At 43.3% G+C, this 14,000-nt stretch overlaps 1 protein-coding gene across 17 annotated transcripts in view; it reads right to left on the bottom strand.

Moving 5' to 3' along the window:
• LOC110508614 (adhesion G protein-coupled receptor L2) overlaps window positions 1-14,000 on the bottom strand; it is a 107,880-nt gene that overhangs the window by 33,246 nt on the left and 60,634 nt on the right. For all 17 annotated transcript variants that reach the window (XM_036965913.1, XM_036965915.1, XM_036965912.1 and 14 more), the window contains 3 exons: window positions 4,725-5,027; window positions 2,192-2,295; window positions 1,178-1,357 (listed from right to left, as the gene is read on the bottom strand). In XM_036965913.1, the coding sequence (XP_036821808.1) occupies window positions 1,178-1,357; window positions 2,192-2,295; window positions 4,725-5,027 (587 nt within the window). The remainder of the gene's footprint in view (window positions 1-1,177; window positions 1,358-2,191; window positions 2,296-4,724; window positions 5,028-14,000) is intronic.

The following is a 14,000-nucleotide window of genomic DNA, read 5'->3' as shown; positions in this document are numbered from 1 at the left end:
GGCCGGCCAAGACAGAGCTGCACAGCATAGATGGGGAATCGCTGAGATAAAATTCCTACGTTTTGCATTAACGATGTTTTATAAAGCACTGAGAAAATAAACTAAGCAGGAGATGGTCATTTGGATTCCACGGCACTGAGGTTATAACAGTATGCCGGCTTTGGGTTTTATTGTCGAGCCTTTTGTTGAATGGTCTCCGTCTCAATCAAAGGAAACTGCTTCATTATTCCCACAGCTAGCTACATCGTGGCTGCAGGAGTATAGTACTGTGCAGTTTTAAGAGAGTACAGCCAGAACATAGACCGAAAGATTCAGTCTAGGACTAGCTAACCCAAAAGTAACCAAGACAACGCTACCCTGGTGCCTTTTGGTCCAAATCATTTCACTTTTAGGTTCTGAATAGTACTGTAAAACCGTAATTAATTTCACTTTTAGGTTCTGAATAGTACTGTAAAACCGTAATTAATTTCACTTTTAGGTTCTGAATAGTACTGTAAAACCGGAATTCATTTCACTTTTAGGTTCTGAATAGTACTGTAAAACCGGAATTCATTTCACTTTTAGGTTCTGAATAGTACTGTAAAACCGGAATTCATTTCACTTTTAGGTTCTGAATAGTACTGTAAAACCGGAATTCATTTCACTTTTAGGTTCTGAATAGTACTGTAAAACCGGAATTCATTTCTCCATATGACTGTCGCCAGGGGCGCAACTTTGGTTTTAGAAGTTGGTGATGGTGGACAGGAGTTATTATTTGTGTTGGCTAGCGAGGGGCTGCAATCCATCAGCTCTAAGTCAGAGCTGCCAGGTGAGAAGGCTGTGTTTCAGAACCCAGTAATTACTAAGAAGAGGTGGGGCTGGAAGAATGAGCTTCCTCCCTCTCCACAGCCACAGCTCCCCCTATGGGCTGGGCTGGGCCGGCCTCTCCTCCCCCTCATCCCCCTAACCTCACCTGGAAGGAGAAGTGTGGGGAGGGCTAATGAGTGGGGGTAACCTATGTAGAGTCAAAAGGTGGAGCAAAGCGAGGGCAGGAGAGGAGGAAATACTACCCACCCAGAGATATATGTATGTTTATACAATGTACGGCTCTCGTACTAACTAGCCTACCTGAGGTCACATATACTCAGATTTATGAACTCAAATCGTCTGCTAAATGACATAAATTGTTTTATATTACCTTGTTGAAGCTACGCCCAGCTGAGTCCTTTTCGCATAGCTCCTGGAGCTGAGCGTCCAGGATGTCCACCAGCTGCTCCATGAGACGCACTGACGAGCTGATGTCACCGGCGAACACTGGACCCTGTGTGTGGTGGGCCAGCTCATTGGCTAGGTTAGCCGCATTCTCCCCACTACGGATCTGGAGTTGGAGGAAAAACTGCAATATTAAAGGTCCGGTTTAAGCTTTTAATTACTTGTTTCCTCCTAAATACTGTACCTGGTATGTGGTATGTTAACTATGTGCTGGATACTTACGGATATAATGGATACTTAAGCAATAAGTCAAGAGGGGGTGTAGTATATGGCCAATATACCTCGGCTAAGGGTTGTTCTTTTGCACGACGCAACGCGCAGTGCCTGGACACAGTCCTTAGCCGTGGTATATTGGCCATATACCACAAACCCTCGTGCCTTATTGCTATTATAAACTGATAACCAAAGTAATTAGATTAGTAAAAATAAATGTTTTGTCATACCCGTGGTATACGGTCTGATATACCACGGCTGTCAGCCAATCAGCATTCAGAGGTTGAACCACCCAGTTTATAATACTGATTTAATGTGGATAAAGGAAGAAAACAGCAGAGCAGGAAAAGGCTCATGGTCATTGGTGAAACATCTTTGGATGATAGGCATCACAGAGTCAGGTAAGGTACAGGTAATATATCACATACTGATTTCAACTCAAATCAATATTAACGCTGCAAGCTATAGCCCACAGAAAGCAATCCACAGTGTGCAAGAAAAATATAAACAAATGTGCATTAAATGTGTATTTTGTTTACATCTATAAGGCATTCAGTGGAATACAGTATATGTATGGGCAAGCCCCTTATTTAGTGTTGAAACCAACCAGGTGCGATAAAATGACAGATACACGGTGCCCTTTCAGATAAAGTAGAAGAGGAAAGCTGATGTGTTTTGTTCCTTCCATCGCTGTCACCAGAGCCATGGGGGGACATTGTTGACCAACCTTTTGTGCCACTTGAGTGACCCAGTGGGAGGTACAGTTGCTGAGGTCAGGTCCCTTTGGGTTCCAGGTCCCCCCTGCCACCGTGCAGAGGTAGGAGGCAATGCCTGGAGAAACGCACAACAAAGACAACCATTACACAACCCTATTGTCTGTTTTTAATGTATGTGTGCATTTGTTTGTGTACATTTCTGTAACGTTGCTGACCACTGCCATCTTGAACAGTTCTCTCTATCAAAAGAAATTGCATCACAATGAGTACAGCCTGTTTAAATAAAGGTTCAATAAAAATGTATTTAACAGAGGTTAGGCCAACTCTTCACCCTCCTACCATTCCTGTCCTCCTCTCAATAAGTTTCTCAGGAAAAACAAACAACTGAGGTCAGCCGCGGTCAAAAAAGCAATGATGCAAAAAGTGGCTGACCAGTAGGAACCAAAAAGGTTGCCAGCTTTGTACTGTCTAAAAGCGGACACTGAACAGTGAGATATTCTCATACAGTTCATCTTTATACTGTAGGAATCATTGTCTGTCTTCTTCTAGTCTAATTCAGTGGTATCCAAAGTTGGGGTTATGAACTGCAGTGAGGCCCCCCCAAATTATTTTTAAAAATAAAATGTATTAAGTACATTTATTGATTGCTTTCTTTTGAAAATTAAATGAATTTAAGGTTATTTGTTGATGTAAAAATCTACATACATTTTACAGATTTTAAAAGGTTGTGTAATTATATTTGGGATTAGGGTGTGGTCGCGAGAAATTCTTGGGGTCCCCAGAAATTCCATCAGTAAAAAATGGGTTCCCTGTTGAAAAGGTACCACAGGTCTAATTGCTGGTTGTCAATTAATAAAGTTGCCATTACCAGTGGAGGCTCCTCAGAGGAGGAAGAGGAGGACCATCCTCCTTATTGAATTTTATGAAATAAATAAAAATTAAAACATTTACAAAGTTATCCTTTTTAGATAAAACAATACTAAATATAATCACATCACCAAATGATTTATAAAAACACGCTATTTTGCAATGAAGGCCTACAGTAGCTTCAACAGCACTGTAGGGTAGCACCATAGGGTAGCACCATGGTGTAGTCAGAGGACAGCCATCGACTTCAATACAAAACCTAGGAGACTCATGGTTCTCATCACCTTCCATAGACTTACACAGCAATTATGACTTTTGGAAGACGTCCTCGAACCGATCAGAGCTCTTGCAGCATGAACAGACATGTTGTCCACCCAATCAAAAAATCAGATAATTAATCTAGTACTGAAAGCATAGCCTACAGCTAGCTAGCACTGCAGTGCATAAAATGTGGTGAGTCGTTGACTCAAAGAGAGAGAAAGACAATACTTTACCAGTTTTGAACAAATTCATTGCTTCCAAAATGAAGGAGAAGCAAAAGAGTCCTTTTTTTCCCTTTCAGATTCACTTAGCTAGCAAATGCAGCTTGCTAGTTTAGCCTACTCAAACAGAGGGATGCTATGTTAGTTAGCTGGCTATGACTATCCAACACAACACTGGAACTCTTCCAAGTTAAGGTAAGCATTTGGTATTACTCATTTATTACCAGCAGGGCCTTCCTGTGTAAGTGCTAAACTGCTTACTGACTGTACACTAACATCACTGCACAATTGTAGGTTAATTGACTACGATGTTACTTTAGCTAATATGGTGACAACGATGTAGGCTGTGTATAGCTGTTATGATATGGTTTGGCTTGTAAAGATTTTTCCACCTGGTCACACACAGCTGGTCATGTGTTGTGCATTGAAGTCCACAAGCGAAGGGAAAAGGTTAGAGAAGGAGAGTGCATAGATGCGAGAGGGAATAAAAATGTGGCTGCTATGAAAGTGAACTATGTTTACACGTGATCAGGGATGTATTCATTTAGCCAGTTCTGTTGAAAAAAACCAAATGGAACAAAACATACCTGAATATGTCCAACAGAAACACTAATTTGCAGATGTTGGGCTAATGATTACACCCTATATCAGCTAGATGCATTCAAGACTGTGAGGGGTATAGGGGACATTCAGTATCATGTAGTAGCCTAAACCTATCGCTGTTACATTGAACTGGGTGAATGGGATATGAATGAGAGTCATCCAACGTGCTGTAATAGAAATAAGGCAATGCTCATGAAAAGAAAATCATCCTCCCTCATCTTAAACTGCATTGACCGCCACTGCTCTGTACCGTATATATTACTGAATTCTTTTTAAGCCTTGATGCCCTGCATGTCTGCATTCCATATTATTGAAAAAACAATGATAATATACATCCCCTTACGCCACCACATTGTACATTATCTTACTGTTTATTTTATCTTCCTATATTGTCTGTTTGGCCCTATTAGCATATTGTAGGTAATGAATATCACATTTTGGGACCTTGTCCAATGTAAGGTAGGCTATGTGAAAGACAATGTCTAAACACACTAATAAGCACAAACACATTCATACACAGAGGACTACACACACACCTTCCTTCCCCCCACCCACCCTCCTTCCCCCCCACCATCCTGGTTCCCGATAGTACCTCTGGTTCCTTTGGGGCAGGGTCTCTCCACGGTGACTCCAGTGTGTGTCTGGGGCCAGGAAATGCCTCTCTTCGTTGTTCCCTCACAGAAGCGCCTGGGGGTGGGGGGGATCTCTGGGGCGGTGGGGTCAGCCGTCCCATGGGGTTCCTCCGCTGGGTTACCCGCCTCTCTCTCTCTCCCATCCCTGGGGTCAGCCGGAATCGTGGTGTTAACTGGGCCTTTGACTGTGGACGTGGTGGTGGTGATGAGAGTGGTGGTCTCAGGCAGGGCTGATGAGAGGGAGACATCTTTTGTAGTTGGCACTAGGAGAGGATGAGAGGGAAGAGTGGTGGTTATAGCTTTCATAAAAAACCCAGCCTTACCTTGAACTCCCTTCATACATTTCAGACGTACATCAGATACATCAGTCAGCAGGGAAAGTTCAAGGTAGTTTCACTGTTTAAGTTCCACACCACCAGAAGGGGTGGTTGCTCTACTCCACACATCAACTGGAGACGGCCCATACATTCCTGGAGACACAGAGTCTACTGCAGCACTCGGGTATTACTCGACCTCTCTCTGTTCTGTTTCTGCTCCAGCACAGGAAGCACAAAGTCAGGAGGAGGAAGCCTGCAAACGCTACACCAGGGTTTCACAAAAACCCGGTCCTGGGGCCCCACCTGAACTACACAATTGATTCAAATAACAAACAAGCTTTGGTTATTTGAATCAGTAGTGTAGTGCTGGGTCAAAAACCAACACGTGCGCCCAGGGGCGACCCCAGCACCCAGGGGCGACCCCAGCACCCAGGGGAAACCCTGCACTACACTATCTCAGACTATTTTTACTTTTACCCAATCCCCAAAATAACGAGAGGTCAGGTCGTGTAGCAGCATCTGCCTGGCTCTCCTGGGAGTGGCTGATTAAATGTCAACAGGGAAGACAAAGCCTGCCTGCATTTGACTTTTTTCTTGTTCGTTTCATCTCTCTCTTTGATAAAGCCGGCGTGGGCAAAAACCATACCTCAGCGATAATGCTCTGCTGATGTATTCAATGCACAGCTATAAAGACAATCTGTGTAGGTGTGTGTAGTAACCAAGAAGGGGTAGTCTGTAGCCTTTAAAAAAAAAAAATCACAGTCTCTACCCATTTGTGTGATCACAGAACTGTGAATGTACAGTAGACGTCTATTTGAATGAAAGAGGCAAATAGGAAAATAGATATAAAAAGGCTACAGAGAAAACAGTTTATCGTGCATGCTTGGGTGTGCTTTGCAGCCCGCGTATATGAGGCAGTGACTGTGTGCATGACTACACTGGTTGCCTCTTGCCTTACTGATCTTATATTATATCCACGGCCACACGATTGCTGGCGCTGATAAGAGGCAGCTTCCCAGAATGAGGTCTGCTACTGTGAAAGTCCCGCAGTGCCGTCTTCAGAGGCCCACGGTGCTTCAGGGAAAAGGCAATATCATGCTATCTGACACCCCATCATCAAACACATATCTCCATTTCCCCCCCGACCTGAATGGTGAGAATGCCCACATTTAGAGTCTGAGCTCTGGAGCTAATCAGACCATCAGGAGACTGGTTGTCTTTGTTTTGTGTTTCCATTTCAGTGAAATCTGGAAGTTCATTACAAAGCCCTGTCTGTGTCTGTCTGTGTTTACGACAGGCTTTTCAAAAAAGACCTCAAGGGTGCATACACAACAATGCATTAAATCTAGCCGGACACCGCGGTTCTCAGAAAAATGGGGAGGGAAAAAGTGGCCCAGACAGCGACACATTTCGGATAAAAAAAATAAAAAATCACAGCCAGGATCAACCAGCCTTGTTGCAATGTTGTTGTGTTATGACATTTCATTCAATGACCTTTTCTCCCCTGGCAGGAGCAGTGTTTAATTGGGCTGTACTCATTCCGTCATTGTGCGTCCATCTGTCGGTCAGCTACTCACTCACTCACGTTTCTGAGCACTGAGCATGGATGCAAATGAGCGTCTGACATATGTCCAGTTTATTGTTGTGTGAACAGATGTTGAGAGGAGGTCTCCTATGAATATTTGACATTCATGCTGCAGCAGGTTGTGTGGTGGTGTACTCTCTCCCGCTCTCCCTGTGGACACGCAAGAGGCTGTGAGAGAATAAAGACTTAAAAGGGAATCTACGAAACACCATACTGAGAGAAAAATACTCATACCAGAGTCACCATTCTAAGGAGACAATCATAGCTACTGATAAGCACTGGAATCCTGGTCTAGTTGTAGTTTGCTAGCGCCTGAACTTGACCTCTCGGCCGCTTCCTCTCCGCAGCGGCAGATAAATAAATAAACATACCAAACCTAAACCACTTGTCAAAGAGGACCATCTTCCCGCTACATTTCTCTTGATGTCGCCATCCACCGCCCTCCCGCACTCTGTCATTTTCTTTTGATTATGACGAGTCATTTCACAGATGGTGGTTGAAAACAGTGGGTCCTCTGCCAGCACTCAGGCCAGAGAGGGGCCACCTCAATTAGCTGTCATTTCACTCAAGAGCTAGTTAAAGTCCCTCTGGGTGGGGGAGGCAGACGGCTAGGACACTCTGGGTGGCATATGTTGAGTGATGTCTGTTATAAATAACACGAGGTGCTCAGAGGTTGAGTAGCACTCTGAAAAATGCACGGTGTTGGGAGTTTCGGGAACTTTTGAAAACTGAATAGAATGAACTAGATATAATGGAATCGACAGCAGTGGAATGGGGGCCATTGAGAAAGCAAATAAATGGTTAGGCAACACACTGTGCACTAAAAAAATGTATGTCGGAACATGCAAAAACGAAATAGAATGAACTATACGCAAATCGCCAGCAAGTAATGGGGCACTTCAAGGGAGTGAGGAAAGGGTTAAGCAATACTCTCCACTAATGATAAATAAAGATGAAGCTAGAGTTCTATATTTTAACATCACCGCAGGGCACTTTTCTTACTCTCCAAAAATGAAATACTAATAAGATGATCAGAGGCATAGCTACTGTATGCTGTTTGTCTAAGCTAGCCCTATTGGTTGAAGGCCAAGTCCCAACTCCCGAAAAGCCAGACTTCTCACGCCTCTGGAAAGGACACGCTTTGCCATTGTCTCTGAAGAATTGAGGATTCGACATGAAACGGTTGTTTAGGAAAGTTTGACAGGGAAGCAACATAATAACAGGCCATCAGTGTGTCTGTGGAGTGGAAGAAGCAGATGTCGTGTGACTCTCGCTCTCTCTGCAGAAAGAAGCCGTTTCAGCCTCTACGGCAACTCAAGGTTTGTTTGGAAATCAATGATTGTCGAAATGAAAGGGTTGATTAAATACTCGATCGACTGAATGAAAATGTCAAAAAATGCTGAGTGTCCACTACATCGGCGTTAACAATAGATTCAATAATTAAGCAACGTCTCAGTGAACTTCCAAATGTCAGAGTCCTCCAAAAACCTGGTGGCGGTGTTACATTCTCTTAATTCACAGTGTTTTTCAAAGTGTGAATCTGGCCATCTAACGAGGACTGCAATAAGAGGCCAAAACAGCCTGTACCAAACTGTTGGACGCGACACAACCAACGCACCACCAGCCTACACTGCAACGCCATGAATAACGAATGGTGTGAGTGTGTGTGTGTGTGTGTGTGTGTGTGTGAGAATGTATGTGTGTCTGCGAGTCTGCGAGTGTCAACGTGTGTGTGTGTGTGTGTGTGTGCATCCATCCGTGCGTTTTAAGCTTAGCCATTTCCAGTCAGCCAGACAGTCTCCCTCTCTCTCTGAATGTCTCAAACTTAAAAAGGGAGCAAACAGCGATGCTGGTGAGCCACAACTGTGGTGTTGCTTTTTTGAAGATCCCTACGCCAGACCAGTAGCTAATGACAGAGAGAAACAACAAAACCCAGAAGACATGAATATTACACTCGCTTGTTTTTATACAGTCTCATCCTGCTCTGCGTGAGCCCGTGTGACGTGCTGATGTGAACATCAGTTCCGTGTAGCTAGTAGCTCCCGTAATGGGTCTAAGAGAACCCTCAGGTCACATAGCCCTTTCTGCCCTGGGAAGACAGGTTTTTCCTGGCTTTGCCTTTAGTACAACTTGGAATAACTCATGGGTCTTTCTGGCAGAAAAAGGCAGAAGCCACTGCCATCACACAGTGGACGAAGTAAATAACTGAAAAGCCGTAGGTTGTTTTACTCCTAATGTGTTCTTATTACCTGTATTTACTGGACCAGGGCGATTACCACATCAAGCATTGCTGTGGCATTGCTGTGGCATTGCTGTGGCATTGCTGTGGGCGTTATTGACAGTTGTTCTTAAAGATCAAGAGACAGAAAAAGCTCTGCCAATGCCAGGCAGGATTTGGATCCATGTGATCTGATTTACGAGAGCTGAAACTGAACACTGGGGCCACCTCATTACTACCAAAGGGAACACCAGGCCATAGAGCCACTTTGAGAGAGAAAGGTAGCTAGCACAAAATATACTGTGCAGCTATGAACACTCTCTCTTCCAGTTCTTTAAAATGTCCACTTGAAGTCACACATTCCAATCCACCAATCAGGAAGTCAGACTCATGAAGACTTGTGCCATGGCAACAAGAGGAACAAATGGAGGCGTTCCAACTCTCCGCCTGGCACCTTGACCTCTGACACGCACACACGCACACACACACACACCCTTGACTCCGGTCTGCATGACTCTCCTTGCTGATGTGTTAATTCCTTCTGATCCACTAAGCGGCAAGGACTCACGTGATCTGGTAAATATTCCCTTTGTTTCTCTGCTTCAAAGAGTATAAAGCCTCACTGTGTGTCAGTCACGATACAATTTATTAATGAGCCCAGCAAGTGCTTCTTCATCGTGCTACACGTCGATGCAAAGTTTAAAAAGCATTCAAATAAATATGCATAACTGAGTTTTATAAGCAGCCAAATTGAATGAGCAGAACGTCGATAGAGCGAGGCAAGACGAGGCGCTTTAGGACATTAGCACGTTTTGTGAGGCAGAAGGAGATCTAGTCGATTAGAATCTCACTAACTAGCCTTTTCCATGTGTGCAGTGGCATGGTCGGCGACTCAGCTGTGCCTTTCTTCTCCTTGGGTTGTTGGATCTCTCCATGTGGCTAAACCCCACAGTTCTCCATTGGCCCAGTTCCTCTCTGTGAAGGCATTCACTTAACACTCCTCTTTTTTACTCCTCAGATCAATGCTACCTCGAAGGCAAATACATTTTCTCCCTTCTCCCCTCGTTACTTTGAAATGCTCCTGGCAATTATTGGCTCCCCTGATTAGTCTTTGGAATTAATTAGACCAAGACCCGAGTCGATGTCTTTGAGGAATCTCAGACAATACTCTTGCAAGTGTGTCCCTACACATTTTGTAACAGGTGGCACTTAGGGGCACATTTTATTGTCACGTCGGAGCAGTACGATCTCTTAAATAGTGAGCCTTCTTAAGAGGTGGACTATCAACGTCTTGATCACCGGTGTCTGTGTGTTCGGAAAGCATTCGAGGAGTTTCACTCTTCAACACATGTATGTGTTCTGAAACTCACACCCCCTGTAGTATATTCAAATGAATCCTTGGAGTTTGGAATATATCTTAGGAATTATACAGGTATCAAATACAGTTATATATGCACACAAAATATACATCTGGAAACATTCTGGTCCATTTGTTTTGGTTTCTGTCTTATCCCCTAAAACACCTAGTGTAGACATATAAATCGGCTTTATCTGGCTCCCGTAGGATGAGCTTTTCTAAAAGGGTGGATGCAAAGGTTGTTGGCATAGTAGGAGAAGACACAGTCGCGGTAATATACTGACTACCAAGCTCTGTAAAAAGCAGAGAATCGTAGTGATTCGGTTCAACTTTTACCGTGGGGCCCCATGAATCTTAAATGGGGCTGACACCAATTAGTCGACTGGTCAATCGTCTGGTCGATAGGCTGTCGACCAAGATTGTTTTTAGTCGAGCAGTAGCAAATATATCTCTATTTTTTATGGCAAAAGACACCTGTCTTATTCGCGGCCATCTCAGTGAACTAATCCATTGCGGAGGCTGAGACTAATCCATTGCAGAGGCCGTGGGGATGGCACAGTCTGCATATCTCGCTCCAGAATGCACCCCATCCTGCCAATTTGTGCACATTCATTGTTTCATAATTCATTGTGTGAATTGTTTGCCTTTCATTGTTAGTTCCCCACTACATACACTACATGACCAAAAGAATGTGGACACCTGCTCGTCTAACATCTCATTACAAAACCATGGGCATTAATATAGAGTTGGTTCCAAACCCAGATTTGCCCGTGGGACTGCCTGATGGTGAAGCGTGATTCATCACTCCAGAGAACGTGTTTCCACTGCTCCAGAGTCCAATGACGACAAGCTTTACACCACTCCAGCCAACGCTTGGCATTGTGCATGGTGATCTTAAGCTTGTGTGCGGCTGCTCGGCCATGGAAACCCATTTCATGAAGCTCCCGACTAACAGTTATTGTGCTGACATTGCTTCCAGTGTGTAGTTTGCAACTGAGAACAGGTTATTTTTACGCGCTACGCTGTCCCGTTCTGTGAGCTTGCGTGGCCTACCACTTTGCGGCTGAGCCGTTGTTTCTCTTCCACTTCACAATAACAGCACTTACAGTTGACCCGGGCAGGTCTAGCAGGGCAAAAATTTGTCGAACTGACTTGTTGGAAAGGTGGCATTCTATGATAGTGCCACGTTGAAAGTCACTGAGCTCTTCAGTAAGGCCATTCTACTGCCAATGTTTGATAAACATCTCAGCAACGGGTGTGGCTGAAATAGCCAAATCCACTCATTTGAAGGGGTGTCCACATACTTTTGTATATACTGTGTATATCATCAGTAGTGCATTTACAGTTAATTCCTATTATAATTTTTTTTGCTTACGGTAATTTCTGTTAAAGCATTCAATAGCTTATATTCTTATTCAGGTCTTTACCGTTCTCATTGTCGGCGTGGATACGTTGTTTGCAGAGCGCACAACCTATGCTACACTTGTGAGAAACAAGTTTTGGTTAATTTCATTCAATTTGTGAATTTTGTAAAGACATGCACCTGATTACGCATAGAAGTAGGCCTATAAGCTACATGTCCTGCGTGCAAATGTAGGCATATAAATGTGCACATTTGGGGATTTGGTAGTATTTCTGATTGGCTTAACGCACCACCACTAATGACCTGTGGAGCTTCTCAAAGTAATGTTTTCGTCACCTCAGGTAAACAAAGTCTGTTTTTACATCCATTGAGAATGACAATAGTTCCTCTATGTATCTGAAAGATCTTTCCACCTCTCTCCCTTTCCATAACCACTCAGCGTGCTCTGATCCCGTGGAAACGTCACAAAATAGGCCTACCTGATTACTTCTTATCCCTTGTGCAAATATGCGGATGTTGCCTGTAATCCATGGCTTCTGGTTGGGATATGTATGTACAGTCACTGTGGGGACGATGTCATCGATGCACTTATTGATGAAGCCAATGACTGAGGTAGTGTATTCCTCAATGCCATTGGATGAATCCCGGAACATATTCCAGTCGGTGCTAGCAAAACAGTCCTGTAGCTTAGCATCCGCGTCATCTGACCAGTTCCATATTGATATTCTATACAATGTGGCAAGTTTGCAAGAGCAAGCTTCAGGCCAAACCCAAGATAACAGTTGATACAATGTTTTAAGTTCATTGCAGACAGGCCATGCATAGCCAATGTGATTCATAGGATATTTCTTTTCTACCTGCAGGCTGCAATGTATTTATTTGTTGGTTTCATGTAGGCTATTTTTTTTACATAGTTGGAAATGCCAATAGAAGGTACTTTTGTGCCTTATTTCATCAAATAGAGTGCTGAAAGCATCAGACAAGGTCAAAGCATAAAACACATAGGGTGTGTCTACAGTTGAAGTCGGAAGTTTACATACACTTAGGTTGGAGTCATTAAAACTAGTTTTTCAACCACTCCACAAATTTCTTGTTAACAAACTATAGTTTTGGCAAGTCGGTTAGGATATCTACATGACACAGATACTTTTTCCAACAATTGTTTACAGACAGATTATTTCACTTATAATTCACTGTATCACAATTCCAGTGGGTCAGAACATACACTAAGTTGACTGTGCCTTTAAACAGCAAGCATACTTCCAAAGTTGTGGCAAAATGGCTTAAGGACAACAAAGTCAAGGTATTGGAATGATCGTCACAAAGCCCTGACCTCAATCCTATAGAATATTTGTGGGCAGAGCTGAAAAGGCGTGTGCGAGCAAGGAGGGTTTACAAACCTGAATCAGTTACACAAGCTCTGTCAGGAGGAATGGGCCAAAATTCACCCAACTCATTGTGGGAAGCTTGTGGAAGGCTACCCGAAACGTTTGACCCAAGTTAAACAATTTAAAGGCAATGCTACCAAAAACTATTTGAGTGTACGTAAACTGTAAACTGACCCAGTGATGAAAGGAACAAAACCTGAAATAAATCATTATCTCTCCTATTATTCTGATATTTCACATTCTTAAAATAAAGTGGTGATCCTATCTGACCTAAATGCAGGGAATTGTTACTAGGATTAAATGTCAGGAATTGTGAAAAACTGAAGCGTAAATGTAGTTGGCTAAGGTGTATGTAAACTTCCGACTTGAACTGTATATATGGGAAAAATAATTCCATTTTGAATGTTATATTGTTTTATTGCATCTCTGGGTTATATCAATTCCCAGGTTAATTTAATGTTTTCATGTACATCTGAGCTATTGCCATTCAAGCAGGGAGAAATTCAGCTGGTATGACGTAGCATTGCAATAAATCCTACCTCACCGCACTAGAAGTTAATAGGAATATGACTTTCAAATTGCCTATCACATCTATCATACATGTCAGATTTCAATACTGGCCGATGTCATTACGTGGGAGGTTGTCTTCTCTTAAATGAGCCATTGATCATATTTTTGCGATATTCCTACCTCGATAAATGTGTAATTTAACAGAGGGTCTACCACATTTCTCCTATTAGTCTGCCTCTTCAGTCCAGGGTGCATTGCATTGCCGTTGCGAATGTCAGACTTCACTCTGCAAGGCACATCGATCTGCAGGTTGAACATGGTGAGATTGTAGACTACTAAATTGATAGTGCAGTTTGTTTAGGCGATTTTACAGTGAACTCGCTCCTTCACATGCTGATATTGACTTTCGTATTATTGTGTGAAGCTATGTTTGCTAGGGCGGCAGGTAGCCTAGTGGTTAACAGCAATAGGCCATTAACCGAAAGGTCGCTGGTTTGA

The sequence above is a fragment of the Oncorhynchus mykiss genome, chromosome 28, assembly GCF_013265735.2.
Source record: "Oncorhynchus mykiss isolate Arlee chromosome 28, USDA_OmykA_1.1, whole genome shotgun sequence".
Classification (NCBI taxonomy): Eukaryota; Metazoa; Chordata; class Actinopteri; order Salmoniformes; family Salmonidae; genus Oncorhynchus; species Oncorhynchus mykiss.
Note: the sequence above shows the minus strand (reverse complement) of the source record. Positions and strands in the feature narration are given on the sequence as shown.